At 54.2% G+C, this 26,867-nt stretch overlaps 9 protein-coding genes across 9 annotated transcripts; 4 read left to right on the top strand and 5 right to left on the bottom strand.

Moving 5' to 3' along the window:
* Positions 1 to 171: 171 nt before the first annotated feature.
* Positions 172 to 2,548, top strand: NDC80 (putative kinetochore protein NDC80; the record flags this gene model as incomplete). The annotated part of the gene is made up of 4 exons (XM_036646226.1): positions 172 to 216; positions 299 to 2,101; positions 2,158 to 2,288; positions 2,344 to 2,548. The coding sequence occupies 4 exons, from the start codon at positions 172 to 174 to the stop codon at positions 2,546 to 2,548; spliced, it is 2,184 nt and encodes a 727-aa protein (XP_036488896.1).
* Positions 2,549 to 5,577: 3,029 nt separating this feature from the next.
* On the bottom strand, positions 5,578 to 6,622 carry cccA-1 (Vacuolar iron transporter cccA; the record flags this gene model as incomplete). The annotated part of the gene is made up of 2 exons (XM_036646225.1): positions 5,578 to 6,124; positions 6,210 to 6,622. The coding sequence occupies 2 exons, from the start codon at positions 6,620 to 6,622 to the stop codon at positions 5,578 to 5,580; spliced, it is 960 nt and encodes a 319-aa protein (XP_036488897.1).
* A 2,237-nt stretch (positions 6,623 to 8,859) lies between these two features.
* On the top strand, positions 8,860 to 9,096 carry CGCS363_v014375 (uncharacterized protein; the record flags this gene model as incomplete). Its single annotated transcript, XM_036646224.1, has 1 exon — positions 8,860 to 9,096. One exon carries the CDS (start codon positions 8,860 to 8,862, stop codon positions 9,094 to 9,096), a length of 237 nt encoding a protein of 78 aa, XP_036488894.1.
* Positions 9,097 to 9,256: 160 nt separating this feature from the next.
* On the bottom strand, positions 9,257 to 10,976 carry mns1B-1 (Mannosyl-oligosaccharide alpha-1,2-mannosidase 1B; the record flags this gene model as incomplete). The annotated part of the gene is made up of 4 exons (XM_036646223.1): positions 9,257 to 9,831; positions 9,882 to 10,463; positions 10,521 to 10,693; positions 10,747 to 10,976. 4 exons carry the CDS (start codon positions 10,974 to 10,976, stop codon positions 9,257 to 9,259), a joined length of 1,560 nt encoding a protein of 519 aa, XP_036488895.1.
* Positions 10,977 to 12,908: 1,932 nt separating this feature from the next.
* On the bottom strand, positions 12,909 to 14,213 carry swi10 (Mating-type switching protein swi10; the record flags this gene model as incomplete). The annotated part of the gene is made up of 1 exon (XM_036646222.1): positions 12,909 to 14,213. One exon carries the CDS (start codon positions 14,211 to 14,213, stop codon positions 12,909 to 12,911), a length of 1,305 nt encoding a protein of 434 aa, XP_036488892.1.
* A 599-nt stretch (positions 14,214 to 14,812) lies between these two features.
* On the bottom strand, positions 14,813 to 15,577 carry CGCS363_v014372 (uncharacterized protein; the record flags this gene model as incomplete). Its single annotated transcript, XM_036646221.1, has 1 exon — positions 14,813 to 15,577. One exon carries the CDS (start codon positions 15,575 to 15,577, stop codon positions 14,813 to 14,815), a length of 765 nt encoding a protein of 254 aa, XP_036488893.1.
* Positions 15,578 to 18,360: 2,783 nt separating this feature from the next.
* Positions 18,361 to 19,788, top strand: lgd1 (L-galactonate dehydratase; the record flags this gene model as incomplete). Its single annotated transcript, XM_036646220.1, has 2 exons — positions 18,361 to 18,516; positions 18,592 to 19,788. 2 exons carry the CDS (start codon positions 18,361 to 18,363, stop codon positions 19,786 to 19,788), a joined length of 1,353 nt encoding a protein of 450 aa, XP_036488890.1.
* A 1,091-nt stretch (positions 19,789 to 20,879) lies between these two features.
* On the top strand, positions 20,880 to 22,718 carry speE (Polyamine aminopropyltransferase; the record flags this gene model as incomplete). The annotated part of the gene is made up of 3 exons (XM_036646219.1): positions 20,880 to 21,907; positions 21,960 to 22,263; positions 22,314 to 22,718. The coding sequence occupies 3 exons, from the start codon at positions 20,880 to 20,882 to the stop codon at positions 22,716 to 22,718; spliced, it is 1,737 nt and encodes a 578-aa protein (XP_036488891.1).
* A 238-nt stretch (positions 22,719 to 22,956) lies between these two features.
* CGCS363_v014369 (uncharacterized protein) lies at positions 22,957 to 23,598 on the bottom strand (the record flags this gene model as incomplete). Its single annotated transcript, XM_036646218.1, has 1 exon — positions 22,957 to 23,598. The coding sequence occupies one exon, from the start codon at positions 23,596 to 23,598 to the stop codon at positions 22,957 to 22,959; it is 642 nt and encodes a 213-aa protein (XP_036488384.1).
* Positions 23,599 to 26,867: the final 3,269 nt, after the last annotated feature.

Raw genomic sequence — 26,867 nt, 5'->3', positions numbered from 1 at the left:
CCCTTCCCACCCTCACACCTCGAAACCACGCGCCGCGAAAGCAAAGCTGTCGCGCAAACTTATTCTCTGCTCGACGACTTCGGCGCAACGCTTGGAGCATCGCAAGTCGTGTCGCAAGTCGGTCGGCGGCCATTCGACCCCTTGATCACAGCCGTTCCGCGCCATCCCACCATGTCGCAAGACACCGGACTGTGGAGTGTGCGCAGACCAAGAGAGGTATGTGTCAGTCACACACTGTAGAGAAGCTTCTCGCAGCGACACTTCTCGTTCATAAGCTGCCCTCTGACATGATGCATAGACCTTAGGAGGCATCAACTACAACTCAGGCTTACCCCAACCCGCATCCGCAATGAAGCGATCGAATTCAGGCGCAGGTGCGCCCTTCTCGAATAGCCATGCTCGCTCCGTGTCGGGCTCCAGACAGTCTTTGGCCCTATCACGACCGAGCCAACCAATGTTCCAGCGCTCCTCTTCTGGAACCAACTTGGCGGAAATGGGCCTTTCTTCTGTCAAGCGAACGTCGATCCGCGACAAGTCTTTCGCGCCGACACCGGCCCCGGGACGCGCCTCCACGGACGCAGACAGGAGGAGCAGTGTATACCGCGCGAGACCTTCAACAAACGGCCCCATGAGCCATCAGTCGTTTTTCCAACAAGCACCCCAGCCCGCCGGCGTACCGCGAGACCCTCGCCCTCTAAAAGACAGGTCGTACCAGGCCAGGATCGGTCAGGAGCTGCTGGACTACCTTGCCCAGAACAATTTCGAGATGCAGATGAAGCACGTGCTATCCCAGAACATTATAAAATCTCCAACACAGAAGGATTTCAACTTCATGTTCCAGTGGCTGTACCGCCGTATCGACCCAAGCCACAAGTTTCAAAAGAACATCGACCAAGAGGTACCGCCCATCCTGAAACAACTGCGGTATCCCTACGAGCGAAGCATCACAAAGAGCCAAATTGCAGCCGTCGGTGGCCAGAATTGGAGCACCTTCCTGGGTCTTTTGCATTGGATGATGCAACTAGCGCAAATGCTCGATGGCTACGCCTGCAATCGGTACGACGACGCCTGCCTAGAGAGCGGTATCGACGTCACTGGAGATCATATTATCTTTGACTTCCTCAGCAAAGCGTACAGGGATTGGCTTTCCATGGACGAGGATGCGGACGACGAGGACGCCAATCGAGTGCTGGCGCCACATGTGGAGCGGATGGCCCAGGCCTTCGAGCAGTCCAATTCCAAGTACACTTCCGAGCTTGAAATGCTTGAGGCAGAGAACAGCCGACTACTGCGAGAAATAGAAGACCTCGAGAAATCAACCCCTGATCCTGCAGTCCTCGATAACCACTTCAGGATCATGGAAGAAGACAAGGTCAAATTCGAGGAGTACAATGCTCTCGCCATGCAAAGGTCAGACAAATACGAAAACCGCATACAGGTCTTGCAGGAGGAGCTGGACAAGCTCATGCAAGAGCTGAAGGAAGTCGAGGGCGAGCGCCGAGGCTTGCAAAAAGCTGTGGACGATCTGGGTATCAGCATGCAGGATATCGACCGCATGACTGCTGAACGAGAGCGTCTGCAGAAGGGCATCGAGTCGGCGGTGCAGAGGCTAGAAGAGGTCAAGAAGAAGGTAGCGGACAAGGAGATGGATGCAAGCAGGAAGCTGGACGAGCTGGAGCGAATGGTTGACAAGTACAACACTCTCGCGTATCAAATTGCCCTCATCCCAGCGACGGCTGTGAACGCCAAGGGTAAGGACTACGAACTGCAAGTCACAGTCAACGACGGGCCAGACTTTAGCTCGTCTCAACTCAAGGGCTCCAGCGGAGCTTCGTCTTCGGATAGGTTGCTCGCCGACCCCGTGACTGGGTACCAGCCTGCGCACATTCTCAACCTTGACCTGCGAGGACAGGTGAAGAACAGCTTCCTCGCGCTGAGGAAAGAGATCTCTGAGCGGAGAAGCATTGCGATGGACATGATGATGAAGGATCATGACCTGCTTGACGGCATCAAGGAGGCCATCGAGGACAAACGAAACGAGGTCGAAGCGCTCGAACATCGAGTGCGTGCTGCCGAGGAAGAGTATGAGAAGACCAAGGAGGTAGGTTCATGTATCACGAAGAAAGCACAGGAATGGCGGCTGACTTTGCATAACAGGTCACAACGGCGCAAAAGATGGCTTCCGACGCCCAAATCGAGAAGATGGAAAAGGAGCTTGCAAAGATGCGGGCTTCGTTATCCGAATCAGTGCAACTCATGGAACAGCGAGAGATGAACACCAGCATCGAGTAAGTGCCGTTAATCAAAGAGATCATTGTGGACACAACTGATAAGGTATTGCAGGTATGAGCAGCTTGTGCTTCGTGCCAACTCCTTGAGAGAGGAGCTTCACACGGAGATTGACCGGATGCTCAACGACGTGATCAAGTTCAAGATACATGTGCAGAAGAACTTGGAAGAGTACGAAGATTTTGTCACCAACGAATTGGAGGATGAATTGGGCAGCGGCAGTGGGGCCAGGGATGATACCCGGAGCATGGATATGTGAGGTGCTTTACAAGTTCTTGGGCGGCTCGGTGGACGTCCTGGAGGAGGACAGTCCCTTGTCAGTTTGCTGAGCGTTCCGGTGCGCGTTTTGTTCCTGTTCTGCTTTGGGTGTTGTTTCTCAGATACCATGATGACGGATAATGACGGTTTGGGAAGACTAGCGCAGTCCCAGATGAATATGATTTTGTATTGGTTGTTCTAACTATGCACACTTTCGCGCGGTGTTATCGCCGGTGAGCGCCCAACCCGATCCGACCCATCCACGGGGGAATCGTTCTCCCGCGTTTCGTGGGCCGCCGCCAACTTGCGCCTCCAACTTGATGCAGAGGGGCAATAACCCCATTCTTAGCGATTTCTCTCCAGCGGCAGGCCGGACTTTTCCAGCACTCCGCTCCGCGTAAGGTAAAATGCAGCACGTAGGCCAAAGGTCAAGTGGTCGGCGCGGGAGTCGGCGAAAGGATAGGGAGCTCCGATGCTGATTCTAGGCTATCAGCGCCGGAGCTATAGCTTTCCTTTGCCGCACTTTATGTCCGATAACTCCACCAAAACAATAGGTGAAGGGTGCAAACGTACAGATTGTACATGGTGACGCGCAGACTAGGTAACCCGGGATGGGCAGGCAAGTAAGCCAGACAATGTAATAGGGCACCGCCATCATGCGACACGGGTGAATTTTAATGCCACAATAGACGCGGCCTGCGCAGCCTGCGTGGTTTCTCGCAATTTGTCGGGACGTAGCTATATACTAATCGCCGTAAACCCGACTGAAGGTTGGTTAGTATGTGAACGGAGTTTACGCTGCTTGAGTGCTCGTTGGCCCATTGCTCTGCCCGGCCCGCCCGGCCACCAATAGCATACTTGCTTCTGGAGACATGATGTTTTCTGCGAGAACACCCACAGCTGCTCTATATATCTCCTTGCTCCCTAGGAATCTTTCCCCAATGCCTTATAAAAGCCATGTCCAGGTTACGACACTTCCTACGCACGTTCTTTCAGCAACCAACAGTTCGCCCCGGTGCTAGAAAAGCGTCAACCACTCCAACCTCCATCCTTGCCATATCAATGGCTTCATACACGACTGCTGTAGCCAAGATCCCCGAGCTGGGCCCCTCACCCGACGATGCTTCTTCCAAGCCGCACCATGTGAAGAAGAACGGCGCAACCGTCGGCTTCAAGAATATTCATCCCTCTTATGGTGACGGCGTCGGTCCTTGGGAGCTCATTAAGCATGTCGTTTGGTACGCCCTGCCACGTTTCCAGCCGCCGTCCCTCAGCAACACTGGCTAACAATACCGTGGTCTAGGCCGAGCTGGACAGGCAAGCTACCGTCTCCTGACACGACGCCTCCAAATGTTTCCGTCATCAAGCCAGACTTCCTACCCAGCCGCACAGCCTCCGCTAAGCTCCGCGCGACATGGCTCGGCCACGCCTGCTACTACGTCGAGTTTCCCTCCGGGCTGCGCGTGCTGTTCGACCCTGTCTTCGAGGACCGCTGCTCGCCCTTCACCTTTTTGGGTCCCAAGCGATATACTCCGAAGCCCTGCGACCTCGCTGATATTCCCTTCGTCGACGCAGTTCTCATCAGCCACAGTCACTACGACCACCTCTCCCACGAGTCCGTCCTCACGATCCAGAAGCACAACCCGAAAGCCCACTTCTTCGTCGGCATGGGTTTGGAATCGTGGTTCAAGAAGGCCGGCCTGAAAAATGTGACGGAGCTGGATTGGTGGGAGGATGCGGAAATCACATTGGCCGTCGAGAAAAGTACCGCTGACGAGCCCGAGACTATCACCGCCAAAGTATCGTGCCTCCCATGTCAGCACACATCCGCCCGCACACCGTTCGACAAGGACGAGACCTTGTGGGCTTCGTGGGGTGTCAAATCAGGCGCGAAGTCCGTATGGTTCGGAGGTGATACTGGGTACCGTGCCGTGCCGTACGTTCCCCCGAGTGTCGACGATTACGGCCCGGAATTCGCCTCTCTGCCGGTTTGCCCGCAATTCAAGCAGATTGGCGAGTTCAGAGGCCCTTTCGATCTCGGTCTGATCCCCATTGGCGCATACTATCCTCGGGTCGCTTTCTCGCCGATGCACGCCAATCCTTTTGACTCGGTCGAGATTTTCAAAGATACTAAGTGTCAGCGCGCCATGGGCATCCATTGGGGGACCTGGGCCCTGACCATGGAGGAAGTCTTGGAGCCGCCCAAGCTTCTTCAGCTGGCCATGAAGCGCAAGGGCCTTCCTGAGAATGGTGTTTTTGACGTTTGCGACATTGGAGAAAGCAAAGAGTTCTAACTCGGTTGGAGGTGGGAGTCGCAGTGTACACCTCATTAGTGCTTTCCTTGCATGGCGAGTTGGCGTTTGGTTCCCAAGTCCCGTCAGGATGATTGGGCTCGTGGTTGCTTTATAAGGAAGAATACCATAGATAGCGTGACAATGGGTGCGAATACGCACTTGGCTAATACTAGACATGATTTTCGTTGCACTGCACCTGTCAGCACCCATAGTACATTTCTCTCCGATGTGGGCACAGGGCTTTGCGCCGTGTAGGCCTGGCTTGTTGCGACTTTTGCGTACTTGTCACTGTCACAACGTTGGGGTCAGTTTCTTGTTCCAGTAGGCACGAGGTCGAGTAACAACTTTCGGACGAGCGTTTTGTATGTACTCGGCGCTCTCACACGTTCATTCAGACGGAAGGCAGGCATCTCGTCTCGAAAATAGAGTGGTATTTCTGCTTGGCCCGATTGTTCGGCAACTTGATATAGCTTACGGGAGTCTTTGACCCCAACGCCTTTTCCAACCGCTGCCACCAATGCTGAGGTGTCATCTAACCCGGACCAGGGCTCCGCGCAACGCCGAACAATGCAAATCAACATAGGAGAATTTTCAACCTGATTGACACAGGGCCTTGTCCTGACTATCCCATCCAAAGTTCACATTACACATGATTGACCCCACACAGACTTCAAATGTGGTCGGCCAAAGGGGGTTTAGAGAAGATAAAGAGATGAAAAGGAAAGGGAACGGGCAATCACAATATTCTACTCGCCAGCGCCGACACATCATCCGACTGCGCGAGTTGATCAAATGCCTTGACGAGCCCCATTGCTGCACCAGCCGCGGCACCGCCCACAACAACCATCTCCAGGCCACCGACCACGGCCTGCCGCACAGCGCGGAAGCCTTGCCAGCCAGAGACGATGCAAGTTTTGACGTAACCAAAGGCGAAGAGAGCGACAGCCATGACGGCGACGGACACGTAGAGGGCGAGATAGACGTCCTCGGAGGGAACGAAGAAGTAGGGGAACAGGGGAACAAGACCGCCCAGAAGGTAGCCGGCAGCAATGGTCAACGCCGAGACGAAGGCGCGGTTCGAGGCCGGTTCTTGTTCGCAATGATGGAACTGCATTAGGAAGTCGATGAGACGGGGCGAAGTCGAGAGATGGTCCGTCACCTCCTCGAGAGTGTGTTTAGGGAGGTCGTAGGGTTCGAGAACTTCCCGGACCTGAGCGCGGGCGAGGTTCGGATCATCTTGCGTCAGGCGGGTACATTCGTTGAGGGTTTCCTTGTAGGAAGCGCTGCGGAAAGACAACGTTAGCATCATGTAGGAAGAGGAATGGACATTGTTTATGGACAACAGGCCGGGGGAGAGCAGGGACTCACGCCTCGCTTTTGGCTCCGAGATAACCACCTAAACCCATGGAGATGGCCCCGGCAATCAGCTCGGCCATACCTCCGAAGATGACAACCTTGGTCTGGCCTAGCGCAGACAGACCAGCTGTAAGGGCAAATGGCACCGTCAAGCCGTCGGACAGACCAATAGTAGCATCGGAGATGACACGAGCATCGATGCGGAAGCGGCGAGAGTCGCTCTCGGAGGCTGTGGAGGTCGTAGATGTGATTGTCGCCATCGTCGCCGTCGATGCTGTCCTGGCACCCAGCAGGGGCTGTCTCTCAAGATCCCCCTCGGTGATGGTATCGTCAGAGCATGTGCTCTCTGCGCGCTCGTTGACCGGTTTGCGGGCGGGAGCCTGTGTGCGCCCGAACAGGAGGTTTTTCAGAGTGACAAGACCCATGATGAAGCTTCGTTCGGCTATCTTTGGCCTGCTCCCAAGAGCGTTCTGAGAAGAGGTCTTGAAGCCAAAGAGTCCAATAACTCTGCTCTCCGTCAGATTCTGAGGGATCGAGGCCTGTCTCTTCCGTCAAGGAGGCAAGATGATGGACGCTTTGAATTTATTGTCCGCCTGGGGTGACACCAAAAGCTGGCGGCGTCGAGGAGAAAGTCTGGGGTAATAAGACAGGCGGAAAAGCTGACTTGTTTGTTTTCTTTTCTATGCCTTGCTTAGATTTTGTCTGGGGTGTGTGGTCGCGAGTGGTGATCTAGGCAAGTGCCAACAATTTGAGACGAGACAGGCTTCTGGTGTCTTTAATAAAAGTCACATTCCTATGCTACAAGCTTTCCACAAGCTTCGCTACCCGGGTGGGATATAAAGAAAAACCAGAAGAACCCGGGCAACGAACTGGTAACTTCCTAGCCCCCTGGCAAGCTAACAGAAGACAAGCTTGGCCCTTTCACTCACAGACGATTTTTTGGTCTCTTGTTCGTCGACAGGCCTCTCAAAGAGACCCTCAGACCCATCGAGGACCTGGGACCTGGGCCTGGTCGTCCCCCATCTGCAGGGCTTGGTGGGCAACGGGTTACCCTTCAGACGAGTAAGCATCATTAAACATCCCCTGATTGGCTTGGCTGGTTCTCTAATCAGAATCCTGAGGATGGTGATTGGCTCGGGAGCGCCCCCCCCCCCCCCCCCCCAGCTTCCTCCCACCCCCATCCTCCGTCACCACAGGCTGCTTTCTCGGGAGCCGACTTGGGGGTCCGCGCTGCGCTTGCGCAGGGCTCGCACGAAGGTTCTGTCAAGTTGCCCCTTTTGGCGTCTGTAGAAGCGTGTTGCCTCCCACTGATTGGCCTGCCCAACCCTCCGACCCTCCGACCCTCCGGGAGGCCACGGACGGCGTCCCGGCGTTTACTTTTTTGTGGTATCCCCCGTTCGGTATTGGTGCCGAGAGACCAGCAGGCCTGACAAGCTCCAGAGTGCAAAGATTTCAATGGAGGTCGGAGGAGGAAACACAAGCAGGAAAGATCAGTGACCGCTGAGCAAGGCCGCCGTCTCGATGTCCGACTCCCACGCAGCTCCGCTCGGGGCTCGGCGCGGTGAATTGAAATGCGACGTGCTTGACTGGCTCATGACCAAAGGCGAACACAAAAACGGCCTTGCACTTGCACATACATACAGGTAACGCTTCCCTACAGGCTGTCTGGTCGTTAAGGCCGTCTCCGTCTTCTCCGACGCAAAACCCCGCCCAGATCGAAAGCCATCTTGTTACCTGGAGTCCAGGCTTCACAAGGGCTTCGTCACCCTGGAATGACGTTGCTCCAGAAGAGAGACTGCCCATGATGCAATAAAATTCCTTTGCCTTCTTCACCATCGTCACCTGACATCTGATGTCTGATGGAGGTGCCTTTTCCTCGATGGACATCCTAAGCACCTGGAACAAGCAAAACTAGACCCAGACGCGCAATTCGTCTGCATTTCTTGTTGGGGAGACTGCCTATTTTCCTTTTGCCATGGCGACTTTTTTCCTGTGGGCTTACTTACCCTCTATTGTATTCATCGTCGGTATTGGTGTTATTGTTGTCATTTTCACCGTCGTCCTCCTCAAGTACAGATAGGAAATACGGCCGCGTAGAGCAAACAACTTCCCTACCTACACAAGTCTCGCATTTCATGTGCAAAATAAGAGCGTTTCAAGCATTGCCATGCGCTTGATTGCTGCTGCTGCTGCTGCTGCTGCTGCGCTTTGACGTCGCCACATTCAATTGCTGCCGGACAAAGTTTCAATAGCACGCTTTAGCATTCCGCGGGACGCTTCCTGTGTTTTGTCTGAAGCGGCCTGCGCTCCAAACTTGGGTCCCCTAGAGTGAAAACCTGATGAACGGTCCTGGCCAACGGGAACGACAATGACCATGTCGAACCATAGCTACGTCTTACACACACCCACTACGAGAGACAGGGGGATGGATGGCATTTGAGTCCTGCCTTGGGCCCAGGCGGGTCGGCGCGAAACTTCGGCTCCGACTCTGGTTGGACGCGAGCTAGGTTGTCATCTCGGTCGGGTGAACCGTTCGCCACCTGCTATTCGGTAATAATGACACTCGGCCGTCGAATACACACATCACGCTGTTTGCCATTTGCAGCAATAAACGCCGTCCGCAAACTCGTGCTTTTTGTCGCCACGCATCTTCAATATCATCATGGGTCTTCCCCTCAAGCTTGGCGTTCCCAACGTCCCTGAAGAGTCTTCTTCTCAGCAGCAGTCAAGCCAGCCGGCTGCGGCCCAAAGCCAAGAGGCGTCGCAGGCAGCCACCGGGGCAGGCGCAAATACCGGGGCCGGCACCACACGTCCCAAGACGGAGGCTGAGCTCGAAGCCGATCGACTTTACGAGGAGGCTATGGAGGAAGAATATGCCAAGAGAGATGGTGGCTCATGAAGCATGTATCACCGGTAGCTTAGGCACAGATGGCTTCAAGGAAATCCTGTACCTGTATTGCTGTTGGGTATTCATTTCGACTAGTGATATTACACCCCTGTTCGTGATATCTATCTGTTGACTGGCCTGCCGCTTCTTTCTGTCAACAACCGCACGCATGCTAAGCCACAGAGAACGGGTGGGCCTCCGTATTGAACACGAACTTGTTGTCCGCCACGTCTACCTGCACTTTCGCGTCCGTAGCTTGGATCAAGTAGCTGTACTTCATTACCTCTGCAAACCAGAAGCTCTCCTGGAAGTCATCGAAGGACCCTCCCTTGGGATCGTTCACATTCGTAATGGATGAGAAACCACTGCCGGCGCTGCAAGTCTTGTTGATGGCAAGGAAAGCGTCCCAGGCCCAGTCCTGATACTTGGAATCTCCAGTAGCGCGGTAGGCGTAGTAGTAGCTCTCAATGACTTCTGGTCGAAGCACATACGAACCACCATCACTCCTAATCCAAAATCCGGCTCGGTTGTAAAACTCCGTGTCGTTGGCGGGTGGTTGCGGGTTCAAGGTGGTATTAATGCCGGGCTTGTCCTCAAACCAACGGAAGACTTCAGGTCCGATGCGGGTGGCCGTCTGCTTGTACGTCTCACGGCAAGCCTCTGTGAGCTTGATACCAAAATCAATGTACTTCTGTTCTTTGAGAACGAGACCTCCCAAAATGAAGTTGCCTCCATCAAAGCATGCCACTGTCGAGAAGATCAGCAATAGTTGCCCTCGATCGGGTCGAGAAACTCACAGTGTGTCGAAACAAACCTCAGCTGGGCGTTGGTGTAGGCAGCCAAGAACGTCAAGTCAGGACGCGTTGACGGGTTCGAAGCTAAAAACTTGATCGAAGAGTCGGCGGCGGCAATCCAGCGGTCCTTGTAAAGAGAGAAGCGCTTTTGGTCATACACCCACATCTTGATGAGATATTCGTAGAAGCTGTCGGTACCACCATTCCAACCTCCACTACGATCAGCGAATGTTCCATTGGAGATGAAGACATCCGTGCCTAGCAGACCAGGAAACACCTCTTCATTGGGCCTCAGCAGATAGTCCTCGCCGCGCTGAGACAGGTTGGCGTATTGTGTGTCGCCTGTGAGATCGCTGAGCCGAGTCCACTCTAGGACGAGTGTTCCGATGGTCGCAATGCCGTTGGTGCTAGAACCGTTCTTGCGAGGCTTCGGATCGTAGACAAGAATGTTGTCTGGAACTCCGGACGGGGTATCAAATGCCACCTTGAGGTTGTCCGCAAGTTTCTTCGCCTGGGTAAGCAGCGCATCCACACCTGCTGAGTTGGAAGCAACGTCCTTCAGAACGCCCTTCAGCATGTCGTGTCCTGGACTTTCAGTTAGCCGGGAACCACGCGAGCGGCGATTGTAGAGCTCGGATTTACCTGACAGCAGACCACCCAGATATCGGATGGTTGTTTCGAAAACCGATACTTCGGTGGATGTCACGTCAAAATTAATTGTCGGTACGAAATCCAGAATCTGCCCTACGATATCTTTGTTCTCCATGATGATGGCCGTACTCAAAGCATCAACAGCACTGGCGCCCCATCCGTTTCTACAGCAGACATATCAGCAACAGTCTTGCGCAGGACTGAGCGCGAGACTTACCGGTCGTTTTCAAACGTGTTGGAGACCGGCTTCAGTGTGTCATTCGGGAACGCAAACTTGCGATAGCCATCCCACGAACGTTGGAAAGCTTCTTTCACAGCGTTGGCTCTGTCTGGCTGGTTCGTATACTTGGGAGTCGCAGCAGGTTGCACTGAGCCTTGCGGGCTGGCCGACGCTTGGGCAAGAAGCCCGGCGAAGGCCAATATGCTTCCGGAGCGTGAAAGACGCATTGTATCCAAGGAGATGCCTCTGACGGCGAGTACAGATGATGCCTGGGGACAGTCGCAGTAGTAACACCGTACGCAAAGTCCAAAGGGACGTCCAAGCCAAGGTGAGGTAGGCAACGGACGAAAGTGAGGAGGTAGAATGCGCAGTGGTTGAGGACCGGGGGAAGAGGGAGTCAAGATATAAGATGCACGCGGAGAAAGGGAAGTAGCGCCAAAGGAATCATGAGCAGGAGCGCGGAAAGTTAAAATAATTTCGAATGAGTGGCCGGGGCAGGTTGGGATCATGCAACTGCAACCCGCAAGAAATCGGTTGATTGTGGTACACCCCAAGGAGACTGATTAAACTCTGTTTCTCGTCCAGAGTCCCCGGACATTGTGATTGTGCCTACCCTTGTCTCATGGTCTGGACGTTCCGCTGCGCCCCTGCTTCTCCTGCTTCTTCTTCCTGCACGTTGTGGTTTTTGATTGCCAAAGTTGCAATCCCTAGCTAATCAGTCGGGAATCGCTAGCCTGCATGGTGGTGCGTCTCTCCAGTTTCTCTGTGTCGTGCATCGGCCGTTCTTCTCGATGCTACCCACCCCTCAACAGGGCGAGGTTGCACGCAGAGCTCCAGATGAACACGATACATTCGCATCACTCACGCCAGGGTTGCACTTTGGTAGGGCTGCAAAGCGATTAGAGGGTAGTTCGCCATCACGCGAGCCAAGTCCGTCGGTTGGCGTACATGACTGGCAGCAACACGCGCAGAGCAGATCTTGCCGAGTTGGTCGCTCGCCCTGAAGTGAGAAAGTCATCAGGCACGGACTTGTTTTGCTGAATCAGGCACGTGCGGAGCAGTAGTTGAGAAAACCCCCTTGCCAGTGCAACCCAAAGCTAAATGCAGAGTCGCGTTGCATAGAGGACAAGATCGCAAAAGAAATGCAGGTGAAGGCAGGCCCAGCCTAATGCCTGAGCCTCCGAGCCTCCTGTCTCCTGGGGGCCTCACCATCTGCATCGTCCAGTCGCCATCGTCCCAGCGGGGTCCAGGACAACTCCCAAGGCCCTGGAGTTGCAATTGACTCTGGCCACCTTCTTGGCAACAACGGCGAAGAGACGGGGCTGCAGCCATCCACATGCGCCTATTGCCGTTGCACCCGGCGCAACATTGCCGTTGAACGCCAGAACCCTTGGCCGCTAACCTTCTAATGAACATACTGCCAGCTGATTGTTTCTTGGCTTTGACGCATGTTGTGCAACTCTTTTCATGTACGGTAAAGGAGGAGCGACGGCACTAGTTGCTCGCCAGACACCAATATTGCAAAAGCCTCCCAAATCACCAGTAAGCGGACGCGGCGTCGCGGCCAGGAACACAACAGTCCGTCAAATATCAACCACTTGACTTGGTCAGAAGGTGCCATTGGAAGAGACATAAGCGCATCTGTGACGATCATCATCTCCAACTTGGTTGAGTTCGGTGCCTGCGGAAGCGTCCTGGCTCCCCCGCATTGGGCGAACAGAATGGAACACCAGACTTCCCCCCACCTGCTCCGTGAAACGTTGTGGATGGCGTGGGATGGTCCCAAGTAGCATCAAAATGTCCCGTCCGTAAGTGCAGCGCGTCTCCTGACTGGCCCCTCCGTCTAATGAGCAAACGGCAAGTCGATTTTGTTGTCAGCCTGGCCCTGATTGGCTTGACGACGGTTTCTGGGTCATCTTGTCGTCGTAAACGTTATTTCTCGCCTCTTCCGCTCATCAGTTGGCTTGCATTGCAGAGACGCCGCCGCGAGTCAGGATTTTTTCGGGTTTGATGCACATGAAGATATCCTCTTGCAACGCTGAAAATGCGATGGGTGGGTTTCCCTCCAGGTTCGAACCATGCTTGTGTCAGTCGATTAAGCTTTGCCTTGAATATCGGCAACTTGTACGGGCCGTCCTTGAGGCTTTGGATTCGATGGTTCAGCCCTGCTTTCTCAGCTTGGCGAGCGCAGCCGCTACTCCGTCAGGAAGTGCATCGTTTTTGTTACTTAGACTGGTTGATTGTTTCGCCTGGGTCTGTGCTTCTGCATGCGTCTGCGCAGTCTGCTTGGACTCCTCAATAGCAGCTGCAATCATTGCCTCTTCATCATCTTCATCCGGGCCCGCAATGTTCCTTTGGCGCTGTGCAGGCCGTTTCTCTTGGGCGCTTGTCGATTTATCTGTCGCTGGTGAGCCGAGGGATGAGTCTCTTGTTGACTCCATCTCCCGCAGCGGGACTCTGGCGAGAGGAACGGCTTGGTCGAGTCTAGACACTTGAGCTGGCCTCCCGTTTTCGGTGCTTTCGACTCTTTCCAGCTGGCGTTTGGCGGCTTTCTGGGCTCGGAAAGGTTCCTCTACTGCCTTGATCCATTTGTTCACTTTGATAGCTCCCCATCCAGCAATGATGCCGACCTGTTCAGGATCGGCATTAATGGCATTTTTCAGGCTGCCAAAGTTGCTGACTAGTGCAACGGCATCGGACTTGTTTACACTTCGTGGGACGGTGACGAATTCGACTAGCTTTTCGGCATAACTTGAGGCTTGCTGGCCGCGAATCGCGTTGAAATTGGCGTGTTCGTAGGACTTGTAAAGTTCGAGATAGCGCGCAGCTTCTGCTGCTGACCAACATAGGATGATGGTGACGTTGTTCACGAGTGACGTTTTGGAGAGCTCGCGCAAAACTTCTTCGTGATTGGGTATGTCGACCATTGTCAGCAAGATACGCAGGTTATATTTTCCTTGGAGATTCCTTATCCTTGTGTAAATGTACTCGGGATGGAGGCGATGATATTTCAGGCTGGTTGTGGTCAGAAAGATGGCAGCAAGCACGACATGGAATGCGTATCGGACCAACCTCAAGAACAAAGCGCATGTTGTCAAACCCAAAGCGTAGTCAGCTGCAATGTCACTATATTCCCATGGCATAGACTTCAGGGAGGCGAGCACTGGGTTTCCTCTCTGGCGAGGGGATACCATAATGGCAGAGCCCGACCCTCGCTGGGGCAAGGCTTGCGGCGTTGGTTGAACAACCTTGCCATTGTTGTTATTGTTGGACGTATTGGTCGGCGGCGCCCTGTCTAGACGTTGGGGTGTCGGCTGTTGGATCTTCTGGGGAGTATGCTGCTGTACGCGAGAGCGAGTAGGAGCAGGTTGAGACGGAGGACCTAGGTGTGATCGTGAAGATCCCGAAGCTGAGGAAGCGAGGGCGGCTAGAAAGTCCTCGTCGGCGCCGAAATCGTCGTCCATGTCCCCCAAAGTTTCGTCTGGATGAGCTGCGATTGAAGTGGCGGATAGAAAACCGTCGGCGGGGCGGGGCGGCTATCTAAGTAGGTAGCTGGCAGAAAAAAGAGGTCAAGAATAATCACGTCACGGCTGATGGCAGAAGTAGACGGCGAGTGCACGCGCATTTGGCACGATCGGCACGCGTCTCGCCTAGGTGCCTACCTTAGGTGGCAGTGGGGGGAATGGGCCTAACACTACCTTAGTGTACCTAGGTACCTTAGGTAAGGTACCAAGGTAAGGTAGGCAGGTGATACGTCGTCGGCACCGTGGGAGGGAGCACTTTGTCCACTAACCCCTCAACTCGGTAGCTCCCAAAGGCACCTACCTACCTTGGTAGGTACCTCCCCTGCGTACCTACGGGTGTATATCGACAGCCGGGGCAGCCACTTCATTGCAATGAGCGCGGGGTCATCATCGATCGAAAAAATCGATGGCTTGAAGAATTCTAGCTTCATGGTATACATTCATTCGTTGGTATTCTATCTTCCTCACCTTGCCCAAGAAACTGACAAAACCAAGTGTATATTTTATCTCCGCGTTAATCACCCGTGCATTGGAATATGCTAGTCCGCGCCTGTCGTTTCATAGTGACTCTGGAAGGAATTCGCGTCGTTTGTGAGCTTGTCGTGTAAAGCGTACAGAGCCGCCAGCCATGTGTCGAACACAGGCTCCAAGTGTTGTGCGCCTTCTTTATCCTTGACCTGGTCTCTTAATCTTTCATACGCCTCAATCATGACCCATATCTGAAGAGATGAGATATCCTCTCCACTTCCCCGCGGCCGTTCTATCATGGCCGTCGAAAGCTCTCGCGCCAGAAGGTCCGTACAGATTTGCAGGCTGAGGTTGTGGTCTGGCGCAGGAAACTCCGAGCTGCGCTGGACGCGGGCCCGGCTTCTTGGTGGTGGAGTTGGTGGCAAGGATGGCGATGACGGTTCGGGAGAGAAAGACATGGGCTTGAAGTATATGGCCTCTTCGTCAAAGGCGACCAAGGTCCCGTCGTCTGACGTCGGAGAGTGTGCCGAGACATGCCGTCGGTGTGTACGGGCCGGAGACTGATATACGTCTGATCTCAAGTCCTCCGAGACCTCTCCAGCGCTGCATGTTGACCGCGCCAACGAAGAACTGGTGTACGAGGATTGTCGCGAGGGCGGCGGATCGGATCGCGTATCGGTGCAGATGGAGTTCGAATCTTGCGACTCAATAAGAGCCTGATATTGCTTGGCAATCAGGTCCACGCTAGACCTGTCGATTACGACCGGATCTTTGGCACCAGGGGTGCTCTCAAGCTGGCCGATGGTGTAGACGGGTGTTTTTGCGCGGCGTCTCATACTGGATCTTGTGCTAATGGAAGAAGTTGGCGACGCGAGCGAGCTGTCGAGCGAGGGCCTTGGTTTTGAATTGTTGATGGTGAGATGAGATAACTCTGGGATAAGTTCTGGAACTGTTGCTGAAACAGAAGTGTCGAATGAGACTTTGGGGTGATGGGGCGAACGTTTTTGTGTGCTGCTCGTGCGTAGGTATTCGTGCCATTTGGAGTCGCTGAGATCTGGAGATAACCGCAAGGAAGGTTGGCCGACGGTTCCGGCTTGTTGAGCGACTAGTCCGACGGCGGTGGTAAGTTTATTTGACGCAGATGAGTCGACAGGCGCGGGCCGACGTAGCGACGGGAACTTCTTTCGTAACCTGTTCCGTAGACGTGGTGGCTCTGACGATTTGATCGAATCCGAGATTGGCGAGACCAGTGACGGCTCTCGTGAGTGGTTCATTTTGTGTGATGTGTAGCAGCTGGAATGCGAATGACAGAACGGGATATGTCACTGCCCTGGACTGGATGGGTGTGGGATGTGGGCGACTGGACTGTTAATAGTTGAAGATCTTGGGAGCGCAGAAAAGTGTTGGCTGAATTCATAGATGGATGCAGAAATCAGTTCATAGCTGAAAAAGTCATGAGTCTGTACAAAAGGCAAATGACGTTCGTCGACGTATGTGAGTGGTGTGTGAGAAAGCATGTCCCATGCACATGTCGGTATGGAGGCGAAGGCAGGATGGATATAGGTGGTGGACAGCAGGAAAGCGAAGACGAACGAAGGGTCAGCAGTGCAGGTATCCGCGCGTACGGATGACAGGATATGCATGTACAATGATAGAGTTGTGTGGATATCCAGGCAAGAAAGCGCAAAACAAGATTTGACGAGAAGAGAGGCTAAGCTCAAATGCTCACATCAGTCAACCTGGGCAACCGAGTGTGGGCGACGCATCTTTGGCGGACAACGCATAACAAGTGGCTCGACTCGACCTGCTGCAGGGATATGATGACAAGCAGGCAGGCCGCAGGCAGGGCGAAGAAGCTCGCACTGCCTTCGCGAGTACTGCGGTACTGCGGTACTGCTTATCGACAGGCCATCGATATGGTGGTCTAGAAGCATGGATAAGCAGCCGAGACATGGTGGATGCATCCTTGTCCCCACGTCATTGTCGCCCACTTGCAGAAGTGACGCGGGGGAATACAGAGCAAAAAGTGCGTTCGAGGCTCACTTGTCGCCAAGGTTTGCAGGGAAGCATCGCGTCTGGTGGAGGGGGTGAAGACCCCGATCGCGGACAAGGGTATCATTGGATCTCCTTGGTAGACAGAGTTCGCACTCGCCCAAAGAAAAGACAGGACGACCTAGCTCGGAGTCAATGTAAGATGATGGATGGAGTTGGGACCAGACGAGAGACAAGATGCAAGGCGGCTGGCCGATCAGTGTTGCAGAGCAAACAGCATCATCACAGGCCTCTGACGGCTAGGTTGGGTGAAGGAAGGATAATGGACGGGGAACATTGAGAGTCTTGCGTGGGAATGTGTCGGAGCTGCACAGTGTCTCCCCGGAACCGGCATCAGGTCGATCTGCGGCCTCACTGGTGAAGGTCGGAACACACTCGATTGGCTGATGTCATCAAGACCCTCGCCTTCTCCGTCTTTTCTCTGTGAAGTTCCGGTGCCGTCTCAGGTTCCGTCTTCGCCGAGTCATTGCTCCGGACCGACACCGTCACCGAAGCCGCCAGCGCCATTGGCTCTACAATGTAGTTGTGCGCCAAGAAGTGCAAACAACCGGAGCTTCTTCCGGCACACGCTCTTGCCCTCCCGGCCCAGACTTCAACGAATCGCCAACTCTAAGACAAGGTTTCGAGATCTGCCGCTCGCCCGCCTATTTGCATGGCCTTCCATGTTCTACCTGCCCAGCAGGCTTTGGAGTCGCGTACGCAGTAGAAGATGGCTCGGTTGATATCTCAACCCGCCACTTGGCGATTAGGTTGGCTTCAACGTGATTTTGGCAGGTCGCGTAAAGCCACTGAAGATGCTCTGCTAGCCCATCAGAGAGGACGTCGGAGATTAATATGCGCACGGCAAACCACGTTGTCTCCGAGGCTCTCACGGCTATCGTGGTCCTTGATCGTGCAGATGGACTGATGCCAAGTCTACCTTACTTGGAAGTACAAAATCAAGCCAAACTACTGTGCAGTACATTCCTACCTACCTTACCTAACCTAGTCGATACTCTCCGAAATGCCGGAGAACAGAGTTGAGTCCGCTTGCCTAGGCGAGAAGACGAAATATTTTTTCCGCAAAATGGTCAACCATCGACACACATCTCCATGCAGAGGATGCCGAACAAGCGCGGGCTGGGGAGGAGACGGAAGAATTGTTCCATCAATCAGAGGCAGCCAAAGCTGGGGGAGCCAGGGCCGGTTCGTCACAGTGTTCTGGCGCTGCCCCCGCGCTGGCAGGCGGCCTTCTGGCCGGGGGTCACAGGTCCAGTCTACGGCCAGAAGCCCCACCAAACAGACCCCACGCACCGTTCTCATCTCCACGTCCACGACCCCTCCGCCGCGGCCTGCCCCTCCCCCTCTCTCCTCCCAGCCCATACGACCCAATTCCAGACTCGGGGTAAAGTGTCGTGGACCCTGCTGGTCACCGGTTGGCTAGGTGGGGGAAATTGCTTCGTAGACACTATATAACTCGAGATTTCTCTCTCCCATGGCCTCGGGGTTTGATCGATTGCTCTGTTGTCCCTCACCAGCTCCCCTCCTTCATCCTCTCCCATCTCTGTTTCCCCCCTAAGCCGCCATCATGACCGAAATTACCATCACAGGCTGGACCACGCGCGATGTGCGCTTTCCCACATCTCTCGACAAGACCGGCTCTGATGCCATGAACGCCGCTGGTGACTACTCGGCCGCCTACTGCATTCTCGAGACCGACTCCAAATTCTCTGGCCACGGAATGGTGCGTCAGAATCATCCCCCCGAATTTCACACTTGGAGTTGAGGGACGCAACCGCTGACAAGAACTTCTCTGCAGACCTTTACTATCGGCCGAGGCAACGACATTGTGTGCAAAGCCATTGACTATTTGGTTGAGCGTATCAAGGGCAAGAAGCTGTCCGAGCTGGTATCCAACTGGGGCCAGACCTGGAGATACCTTGTGAACGACAGCCAGCTGAGATGGATTGGTCCTGAGAAAGGCGTAATTCACCTCGCCCTTGGCTCCGTAGTGAACGCCATCTGGGATCTCTGGGCCAAGGTGCTGGGCAAGCCGGTCTGGCGCATCGTCGCGGACATGACCCCGGAGGAGTTCGTCAGCTGCATTGACTTCCGATACATCACCGACGCCATCACACCCGAGGAGGCTATCCAGCTCCTCAAGGAACAGGAGCCGACGAAGGCTCAGCGCATCAAGGACGCCGAGAACAGCCGCGCCGTCCCGGCTTACACCACCAGTGCCGGATGGCTTGGTTACGGGGAGGACAAGATGAAGGGCCTGTTGCAGGAGACCCTCGGCAAGGGTTACCGCCACTTCAAGCTCAAGGTGGGCAGCAGTGTCGAGCAAGACAAGAGACGTCTGGGCATTGCTCGTGAGGTCATTGGTTACGATAGCGGCAACATCCTCATGGTCGACGCCAACCAGGTCTGGTCTGTGCCTGAGGCCATTGAGTACATGAAGCAGCTTAAAGAGTTCAAGCCGTGGTTCATCGAGGAGCCCACGTCCCCCGACGACATCCTCGGCCACAAGGCCATCCGTGAGGCCCTTAAGCCCTACGGCATCGGTGTTGCCACCGGCGAGATGTGTCAGAACCGCGTTATCTTCAAGCAGCTCCTCATGTCTGGCGCCATTGACATCTGCCAGATTGATGCCTGCCGCATGGGTGGCGTCAACGAGGTCCTCGCGGTCTTGTTGATGGCCAAGAAGTTCAACGTCCCCATCGTCCCTCACTCCGGCGGTGTCGGCCTCCCAGAGTATACCCAGCACCTGAGCACCATCGACTACGTTGTCGTCAGTGGCAAGCTCTCCGTTCTTGAGTATGTCGACCACCTCCACGAGCACTTTCTCCATCCTTCCGTCATCAAGGATGGATACTACCAGACCCCCTTGGAGCCTGGCTACAGTGTCGAAATGAAGGCAGACAGCATGGACAAATTCAGCTATCCTGGTCAATCTGGTGTCAGCTGGTGGACCAGTGACGAGGCCAAGCCTATCCTCGAGGGTGAGAAGATTTGATTCACCGAGGTCCTGGCACACACGGCGTCGAATTCAAGGGGTCAAGTTGGCGAATACTTGTCCGCAGGGCAACGATGGCATCCTGTATGGTCGCTATTTGCTGACCATCCTTCTTAACGAAATAATGGCATGAAAAGGGGGAGGGGTCTGGCCAGGAAGGCCAGTCCGCAGGGCAACGATGGCATCCTGCATAGCCCAAGGAAAGACTTTGGCTGTCCTTGTGCATCAGGTAAGGCAGATGCGTTACTGCGGCATTGAAAAGGGGGTTTGGCGAAGAGAGCCATTCCGCAGGGCAACGATGGCATCCTGCATGGCACAGATCATGCCTTGTGACCATCCCAAATAAGCGATTTCTATCCTTGTTTCCATTTTTTGGGGAGATATTACAAAAATGGGGGTGTGGCTAAAGGAGCCATTCCGCAAGGCAACGATGGCATCTTGTATAGCATGAGCGAAGAAGCTCACTATCCCGCAACGATAACGAAATAATGAGCAGGGCCTTTGTGTCCTTAAATGACCCTGGCCTTTTCCCTTTTTTTCTTCTTGTCCTTGATTGCGACGAATAGTGATCCGTATGCTTGCTGGACTGCACCGCCATACATCGTGCGGTCAAGCCACACATGGAGGAACGGTGTGGCGCACAAAAGAAACTGCTGTGAATGAAAGGATGGGCTGAGGAGACGTTTCAAAACGCACGAGGATAGCAACAGACAACCCCTTCTGCCCACAGCGCATGTCGCATGTCAAAACACGGCCTGGACTTTTTGTGAAGTCTTAGCTCGAGTCGGAGAAGCAGAGAGCTGTAACAGCAGGCTGTTGAATGCCAGATAATCCCTTTTCCCCCCTGTCTCTATAGGTTTGCTGTTGCTGCTCTTGCGCGCTGATTATCCACTGAATCCCCGCTGAAGGTTGCTCCTGTCCCTGACTGAGCTGAGCTCCAACGAAGCTTGACCCCGGACGCTCATCCTCCTCCACTTCCGATTTCATATCTGTACTTTCGGATTCGATCCGACTGCATCTTCACGTCAACCTCAACTCACCTTCTCGCTTCCTTGCTCGCTTTCAGACGGCATCACCAATCCTCGCACAAAATGCCACCGAAACCTAAAGTCTCCGTCGCCGACGACTCCGACGCTTTCACGCCAGAGCGGTTCGAGAAGGAGCTCAAGACATTAGCAGCGAAGGCCAAGGGTGAGACCAAGGGCAAATTCTTCAAGGAGCAGGCTTCCACATACATCAAGACCACCATCCTTCTCACATTGGCGGCTATCTACAGCAATGTCTCTCAGCTGGCGCTTTCTCCCGTCTACGGCTCGATTCCGTCATCGATATATCATGCGAAGCTCGTCATGGTGGCGTGTTTCTTTGGCTGGTCGGGTAACGTACTTCTGAATCGCACACTGCCATTCAAGACAGCAAAACTGCTACCTGTCATTGCTCTCATGGTTCCGACAATCCAGTTTCACCTGTACAAGACCAGCGCAACTCTCACGGCGCATTGGGGCCCTCTGGCCACTGAGGCTGTCACTCTGTTTCCTCTGATCTTGGTATCCGTTAGTTGTGTGGCGACTGAACTGGAGAAGGCAAACCTGTCGAAGCTGCCCAAGTTTCTGGCCGACGCAGGTCCCGGCCTTGGATCATGGGGACTCTTCAAGTTCATGGAGAAATTGTCGGGAGACTATTTGCAGGCGTATATCGGCAAATCGTTTTTTCAGACCCGCATTGGCCTGGAAGCGTTGCTTGCGGCCGCATACTCCGTCTACGCTCCCTCAAAGCTTCTCTTGTTTGCTATTCCGACTGTCCTACACACCGCTGTGCTCAACACCCATGCCCTAACTCCCATGGCAGCTGCGTCGCTCAACAGCACCTTACTGGCAGACGACTGGTTTCTCTTGGACCGTAAAGAATCCATTACCGGATATATTTCAGTACTCGAGAGTATCAAGGACGGCTATCGGGTGTTGAGATGTGATCACTCGCTCCTAGGCGGTGAATGGGTCAGACACAAAGGACGTATCCTTGCCGAGCCCATCTACGGCGTTTTCGTCATGCTCGAGGCTGTCCGCCTCGTCAAGACCACGAATCCCGTGCCTGATAACGAGGCTAAGGCTCTCAACATGTAAGTCGATATCCGCCAGAGCCAACCCCACTTGAAGTTGACCGAGAGATAGCGGCCTTGGTATCGGTACAACCCCCGGTGCTCTGATTGCCCATGGCATTGACACCACAATTGTTGAGATCGATCCGATTGTTCACGAGTTTGCTTCCAAGTACTTTGACCTGCCTTCCAACCACACTCCCGTCATTGCGGATGCTGTGAGCTACACTGCAAAGCTCGTCGACGACCCTAGTGCCAGATACGACTACATCGTCCACGACGTCTTCACTGGAGGCGCCGAGCCTGTCCCTTTGTTCACCCTCGAGTTCTTACAAGGCCTGAACTCCCTTTTGAAGCCTGACGGTGTTATTGCAATCGTAAGTTTTTCTGCTAGTGCATGATGGGCCGCGTTTCTAAACCCCCGCAGAACTATGCTGGAGACTTCCTGCATCCGGCGCCCAAGCTTGTCGTCGACACCATCAGGGAGGTTTTCCCGTCGTGCCGCATTTTCCGGGAATCGGAGCACCCTAGCAAGAAGAAAATTCAGGAGGAAGGCCAGGACTTCACCAACATGGTCATCTTCTGCAAGAAGACTAGCGGCAAGCTGTTCTTCAGAAAGCCCACCGAGGAAGACTTTCTCGCCAGCCGCAGTCGTCAAGTCTTCCTGCAACCCCGCCACGAGGTCCTGCCCAAGCATTTCCTGGATGGCGACTTCGGTTTGCTGAGAAACAATGCCACTGAACAACTGACCAAGTGGCATGAAAAGAGCGCCCTGGGGCACTGGGAGGTCATGCGTGTCGTGTTGCCCGCATTTATCTGGGAGAATTGGTGATCACGTCGGTTTGAGTACATTGGCGAGATTGCTATATTCACGGATACTGTAGATTGTATATACCGTGGAAGTTGTACATATGTTTGTGTCGGGGACATTGCAGGAGAAAGTACGGACGGGTTCACTCATGCGGAAATCACTGTTCTTTGAACATTTTAACTAGACTGATTGTTCGCTCCCCTTCTCGATAGCCCGGTGGCGCTTGTAGTTCGCGCATTCTCGTCTACCCTTCAGTGTCTCATGCTTCTCCGGGCCCGCCTCTCTTGACCGGAACACGGGCTGCCGCCGATTCAGCAAATTCTCGCGTCTCTGAATTGACACTTTTGATAAAGTCGGTGATGTACGACGGAGGGTCTACAATATTGTAGGGCCCAGACACAGGCTCACCCATTGTTCTATACACAGGCACGACGCCAGTCCAGACTTTGTTGACAACCTCTGCGTCATCTCTATCATGTTTCTCGTCTCCAGGTGGCCCGAACCTCACCTTGGCACTTCCGGTCTCGATGGTGACTTTGAGCACACTGGTAGATGACAGCTCGGCCTTGTTTGGGGGCACTCTTGTGTTGGACCAAGATCCGGGGATGACGCCGTTAGTAATGAGTTCCATGGCGTACAGACGTTCGGTTGGATCTTCCACCACTTTAGCATGGCCAAAGAGCACAGAGGAGCGATAGTTGTAGCTGTGAGAGTTGGGAGTCAAGGCCATGACGAGACCATCAAGGTGGCTGGCAGCAACGCAGACTGGCATGCCGTCTGATGCGCCACTACCGCGGGACGTATTCATCATTCGCGAGGAGACGTAACCATGAAGATAGAGGTCGAGGACGTCGCCTTCGTCGGCCGATGGTCGAGTGTAAGACCCCATTTGCCCAAGCATTGGTAGGATGCTGGGGAAGGGACTGCTGATATCATTGAAAGAGACATGCAATATGGGGCTGGTGTTTATGATCTTGTGGATCGTGGAAAGTGCGTATGAAGCTGGGAAGCAATGAGTTGATGTCTAAACCACCAAAGCAGATGGGGTCTCACCTCGCGGGCCGTAACGCTTGACAGTGCCAAAAGGCTTCTTCGGATACTCGAGTTCGGTGCGCGGCATGGCAAATATATTGTTAATTACAGATATGTGGCAAAGTCTAGGACCCTCATCGAAGGATGGGTTTCATTGCGTATTTATTGTATGTTCGGTTGCACACCTCATGTAGCGAAGACAGCAGCACCATATGATACCAGCGCTCCTTCGAGCGCCCGCGCGGTAAGGCTCTATATCAACTTACGCCCTTTACGCCATGTTGTTGACTCATTGGAGAACAACGCCGGTGAGCCTGCCCATCAACCGTGTTCGGGCCCGGCGCCGAAGAGCCAGGCATGCGGAGTAAGCCGATGGGGATGGATGGAAAGGTGTGCGACATAACGCCAAACCGAATCCAGTAGGTCCATCCACGAAACCCCTAATTACAGTGGCCAGCCGTTCATCCTTCTTGGGATGCTCAGATTACGACACGTGCGGTTGGTCAATTGAAGTGGAGGCGGAATGAAGCGGAGGCGGAATTGCCGCTTGAGAAGGGGACGCAAACTGCTGTCACTTTTGCTGCACTGCGAAACTGTACGGCTTTCTGCACATCCCCTGCGCCTCTAAGCGTAGGAAGCGTTAACGTTCATGGGCTGCATTGGACTCGAGGGCTTCGTTTAGCGAACCATGGATGTGACTCATTGTCTGGAGTTCGTGGTTCCGTGAGCTCGATTCTCGCAGCCGAGAGGTGGCGGAAACTTCAGAAATGAAGTCCGATCCGGTCAATACTTGGACCGCCCAGACGGGGACACTGGGAAGTAAGTGATGGAGAGAGAACTGAGTGAAAACCTTGACGCACTGCCGGTGACAAAGTCTAAATCGCCGCTGTCTACTGCGGTACAGGCGGGGTAATGACGACGCCGATCGAGTTCATCCCCAAACGACAGGGCAGCATTCAGACGGCTTAGATATCATTAGGAATCTGGGCGAAGAATCGTCTGACAGCTTCAAAGCCCCGGAAGCACTTCCAACATGACCATTTCGGCGGTCAAGCCTTACCGTAGTCTACTAGGTCGATGATGGATGGATACTATTACAGTATTATAGATACCTTGCTGGCAATGGATCGACAGTAGTTAATATGCCTTTGGAGGTTTAGGTGACGGTGAAGGAACACGGAGGATGGATGTCGGACGAAGCAGAGAAACCAATCATGTTCCCAGGTTCCGTTCGGATTCGGTAGCAGCCGAAACGTAGAGCCAACCCGGCGGCCAAAGCTTGTTCGGTGAGGTAAGGTATTCGTAAGGCAGGTAGGCTGATTAGTATTCGGGAGTCTCTGCTGCGTGGCTGCAATATGGATGTCTGTTCTTGTTCTCGTGCACAGGGCAGGGAGTGAGGTACTGCGGTAAACAGCAGCGGTGGCAGTAGCAGCGGCAGCAGCAGCAGCAGCACGTCAGTAACCGCCGCCGCCCCTCGTGCTGTGGCAGACCTCAGGTACCTAGCATGCAGCAAGGGAACCCTCGCCAGGGAGATCCGCTACCGAGATGCCAAGAACACCGAAACCCCTGACAAATCTCAGGGACAGCGCTCTTTTCGGAAATGCTTCTCTCCTCTCTCTCTCTCTCTCTCTCTCTCTCTCTCTCTCTCTCTCTCTGTGTGTGTGTGTGTGTGTGTGTGTGTGTGTGTGTGTGTGTGTGTGTGTGCGCAAGGCCTTCCCGTTGCGCCCATCTTCCAGACTCAACACTTCAGCCCTTTTCCCAAGCTGCTGCATATTTCCCCTGACTCTGCCAGCTTCTTCCTTGTGACCTTCTGCTTATTCTGTCGCACCTCGGACAGGCTGGCTATTTCTGCATGATGCAAACACATGTCACTCCCTCAGACCGAGGATCCCTCTGGCCAGGTTGACTTGGCTATTCGTGCTCACCCTCTCTGGCTGCGTCAAGACTGCAGTAGCCCCAAGCTCCTCTCTTGCAAGTTGCCACAGAGGGCAGGCAGCAAGTATCCTCAGCCTCCCCAAGACTGGAGGAGACTCTCACGACTCTTTACGCAAAGTCTGACCTTCTGCTGTTCCGACGGCCCCCAACCTAAAAGCGTCCAAAAAGAAAAAGAAAAGCAAAAACCAATGAATACAAAACCACCCAACAGACAAGACGCAGAGGAGGAAAATAGACGAAAAATCGGGCCCATCTACCGACACCGACCTCTGGCCGGTCCTCGACCCCTCCATTCCGAACATCGTGGGTTTCGATGCTGAAACAGAGTCGACGCACGCCACGCCGTCCTGGTGGATAAACAAGGTTGCGACCCCTGTCAGCCTTGCAGACAATCCAATCGCACCCCCTGACCACTACCGGCATGAACGACGTATCGAGAGATCTCACACAGCACCCTGCCCAAGGCCGGTTTGAGACCCTCTTGTCCTTTTTTTCAGGATCTTTACCACTTTGCCCAATTCGCCCCTCTCTTGTCTCTATCGCCTTGGTTGTCCCTGGCTCTGTTCTCGCTTCCTGCTCACCGCGTGCTCCTCCCCTCTGCTTCGTCGTGTCGGACTGGCTTAGACACCCCGGTAGGGTAACATCTGGCTGTCTTTTCTGAGAAAGGTGGCCTGCCACTGCGGTCTCTCGAATTGCCCGTTCCTTGCCCGTGATACGTCGTCTCTTCTAGGTTCTCCATTCAAGGTGTCGGTAGTACGGGACCAGCGCGGCAACCCATAGACAGACGCAGACACAGACACAGACGCCCTCGAGAGTCGAACGAGCCTCCCTCCCTCCCTCCTTCGCATAGCCTGCACACACACCCCAGCTGTCGTCTGTCGGCTACTGTAGTTTCCTTCCCTCTTCGTCTGTGTCCTCCGTTCAAACTCCACTTTCTTGCGTCCCCGACAACTCCAGAGAACGACCGCCAACTAAGAACATTGCGCGCTGGACTCCATCTCAGTTTCCTTCATACCATCTATCTGCCACCTCGTGGGGCGTAGCTGGTCATGTTCTCTTCTGCTCAATCATAGGATGCTACCGTAATTCGACAGCACTTCCATGATGATTCGCTTTCTTTCTTAGATCTTACTTCTCGCATTTTCCCATTGACTGGGTTTTCGATTCTATCCCGGCCGGCCCGCGGCGCCGACGACACACGAA

This window comes from Colletotrichum siamense (assembly GCF_013390195.1).
Source record: "Colletotrichum siamense strain Cg363 chromosome Unknown KSG_Cg363_contig10, whole genome shotgun sequence".
In the NCBI taxonomy this organism is placed as follows: domain Eukaryota; kingdom Fungi; phylum Ascomycota; class Sordariomycetes; order Glomerellales; family Glomerellaceae; genus Colletotrichum; species Colletotrichum siamense.
The sequence above is the reverse complement of the archived record's forward strand: the minus strand, read 5'-3'. Positions and strand labels throughout refer to the sequence as shown.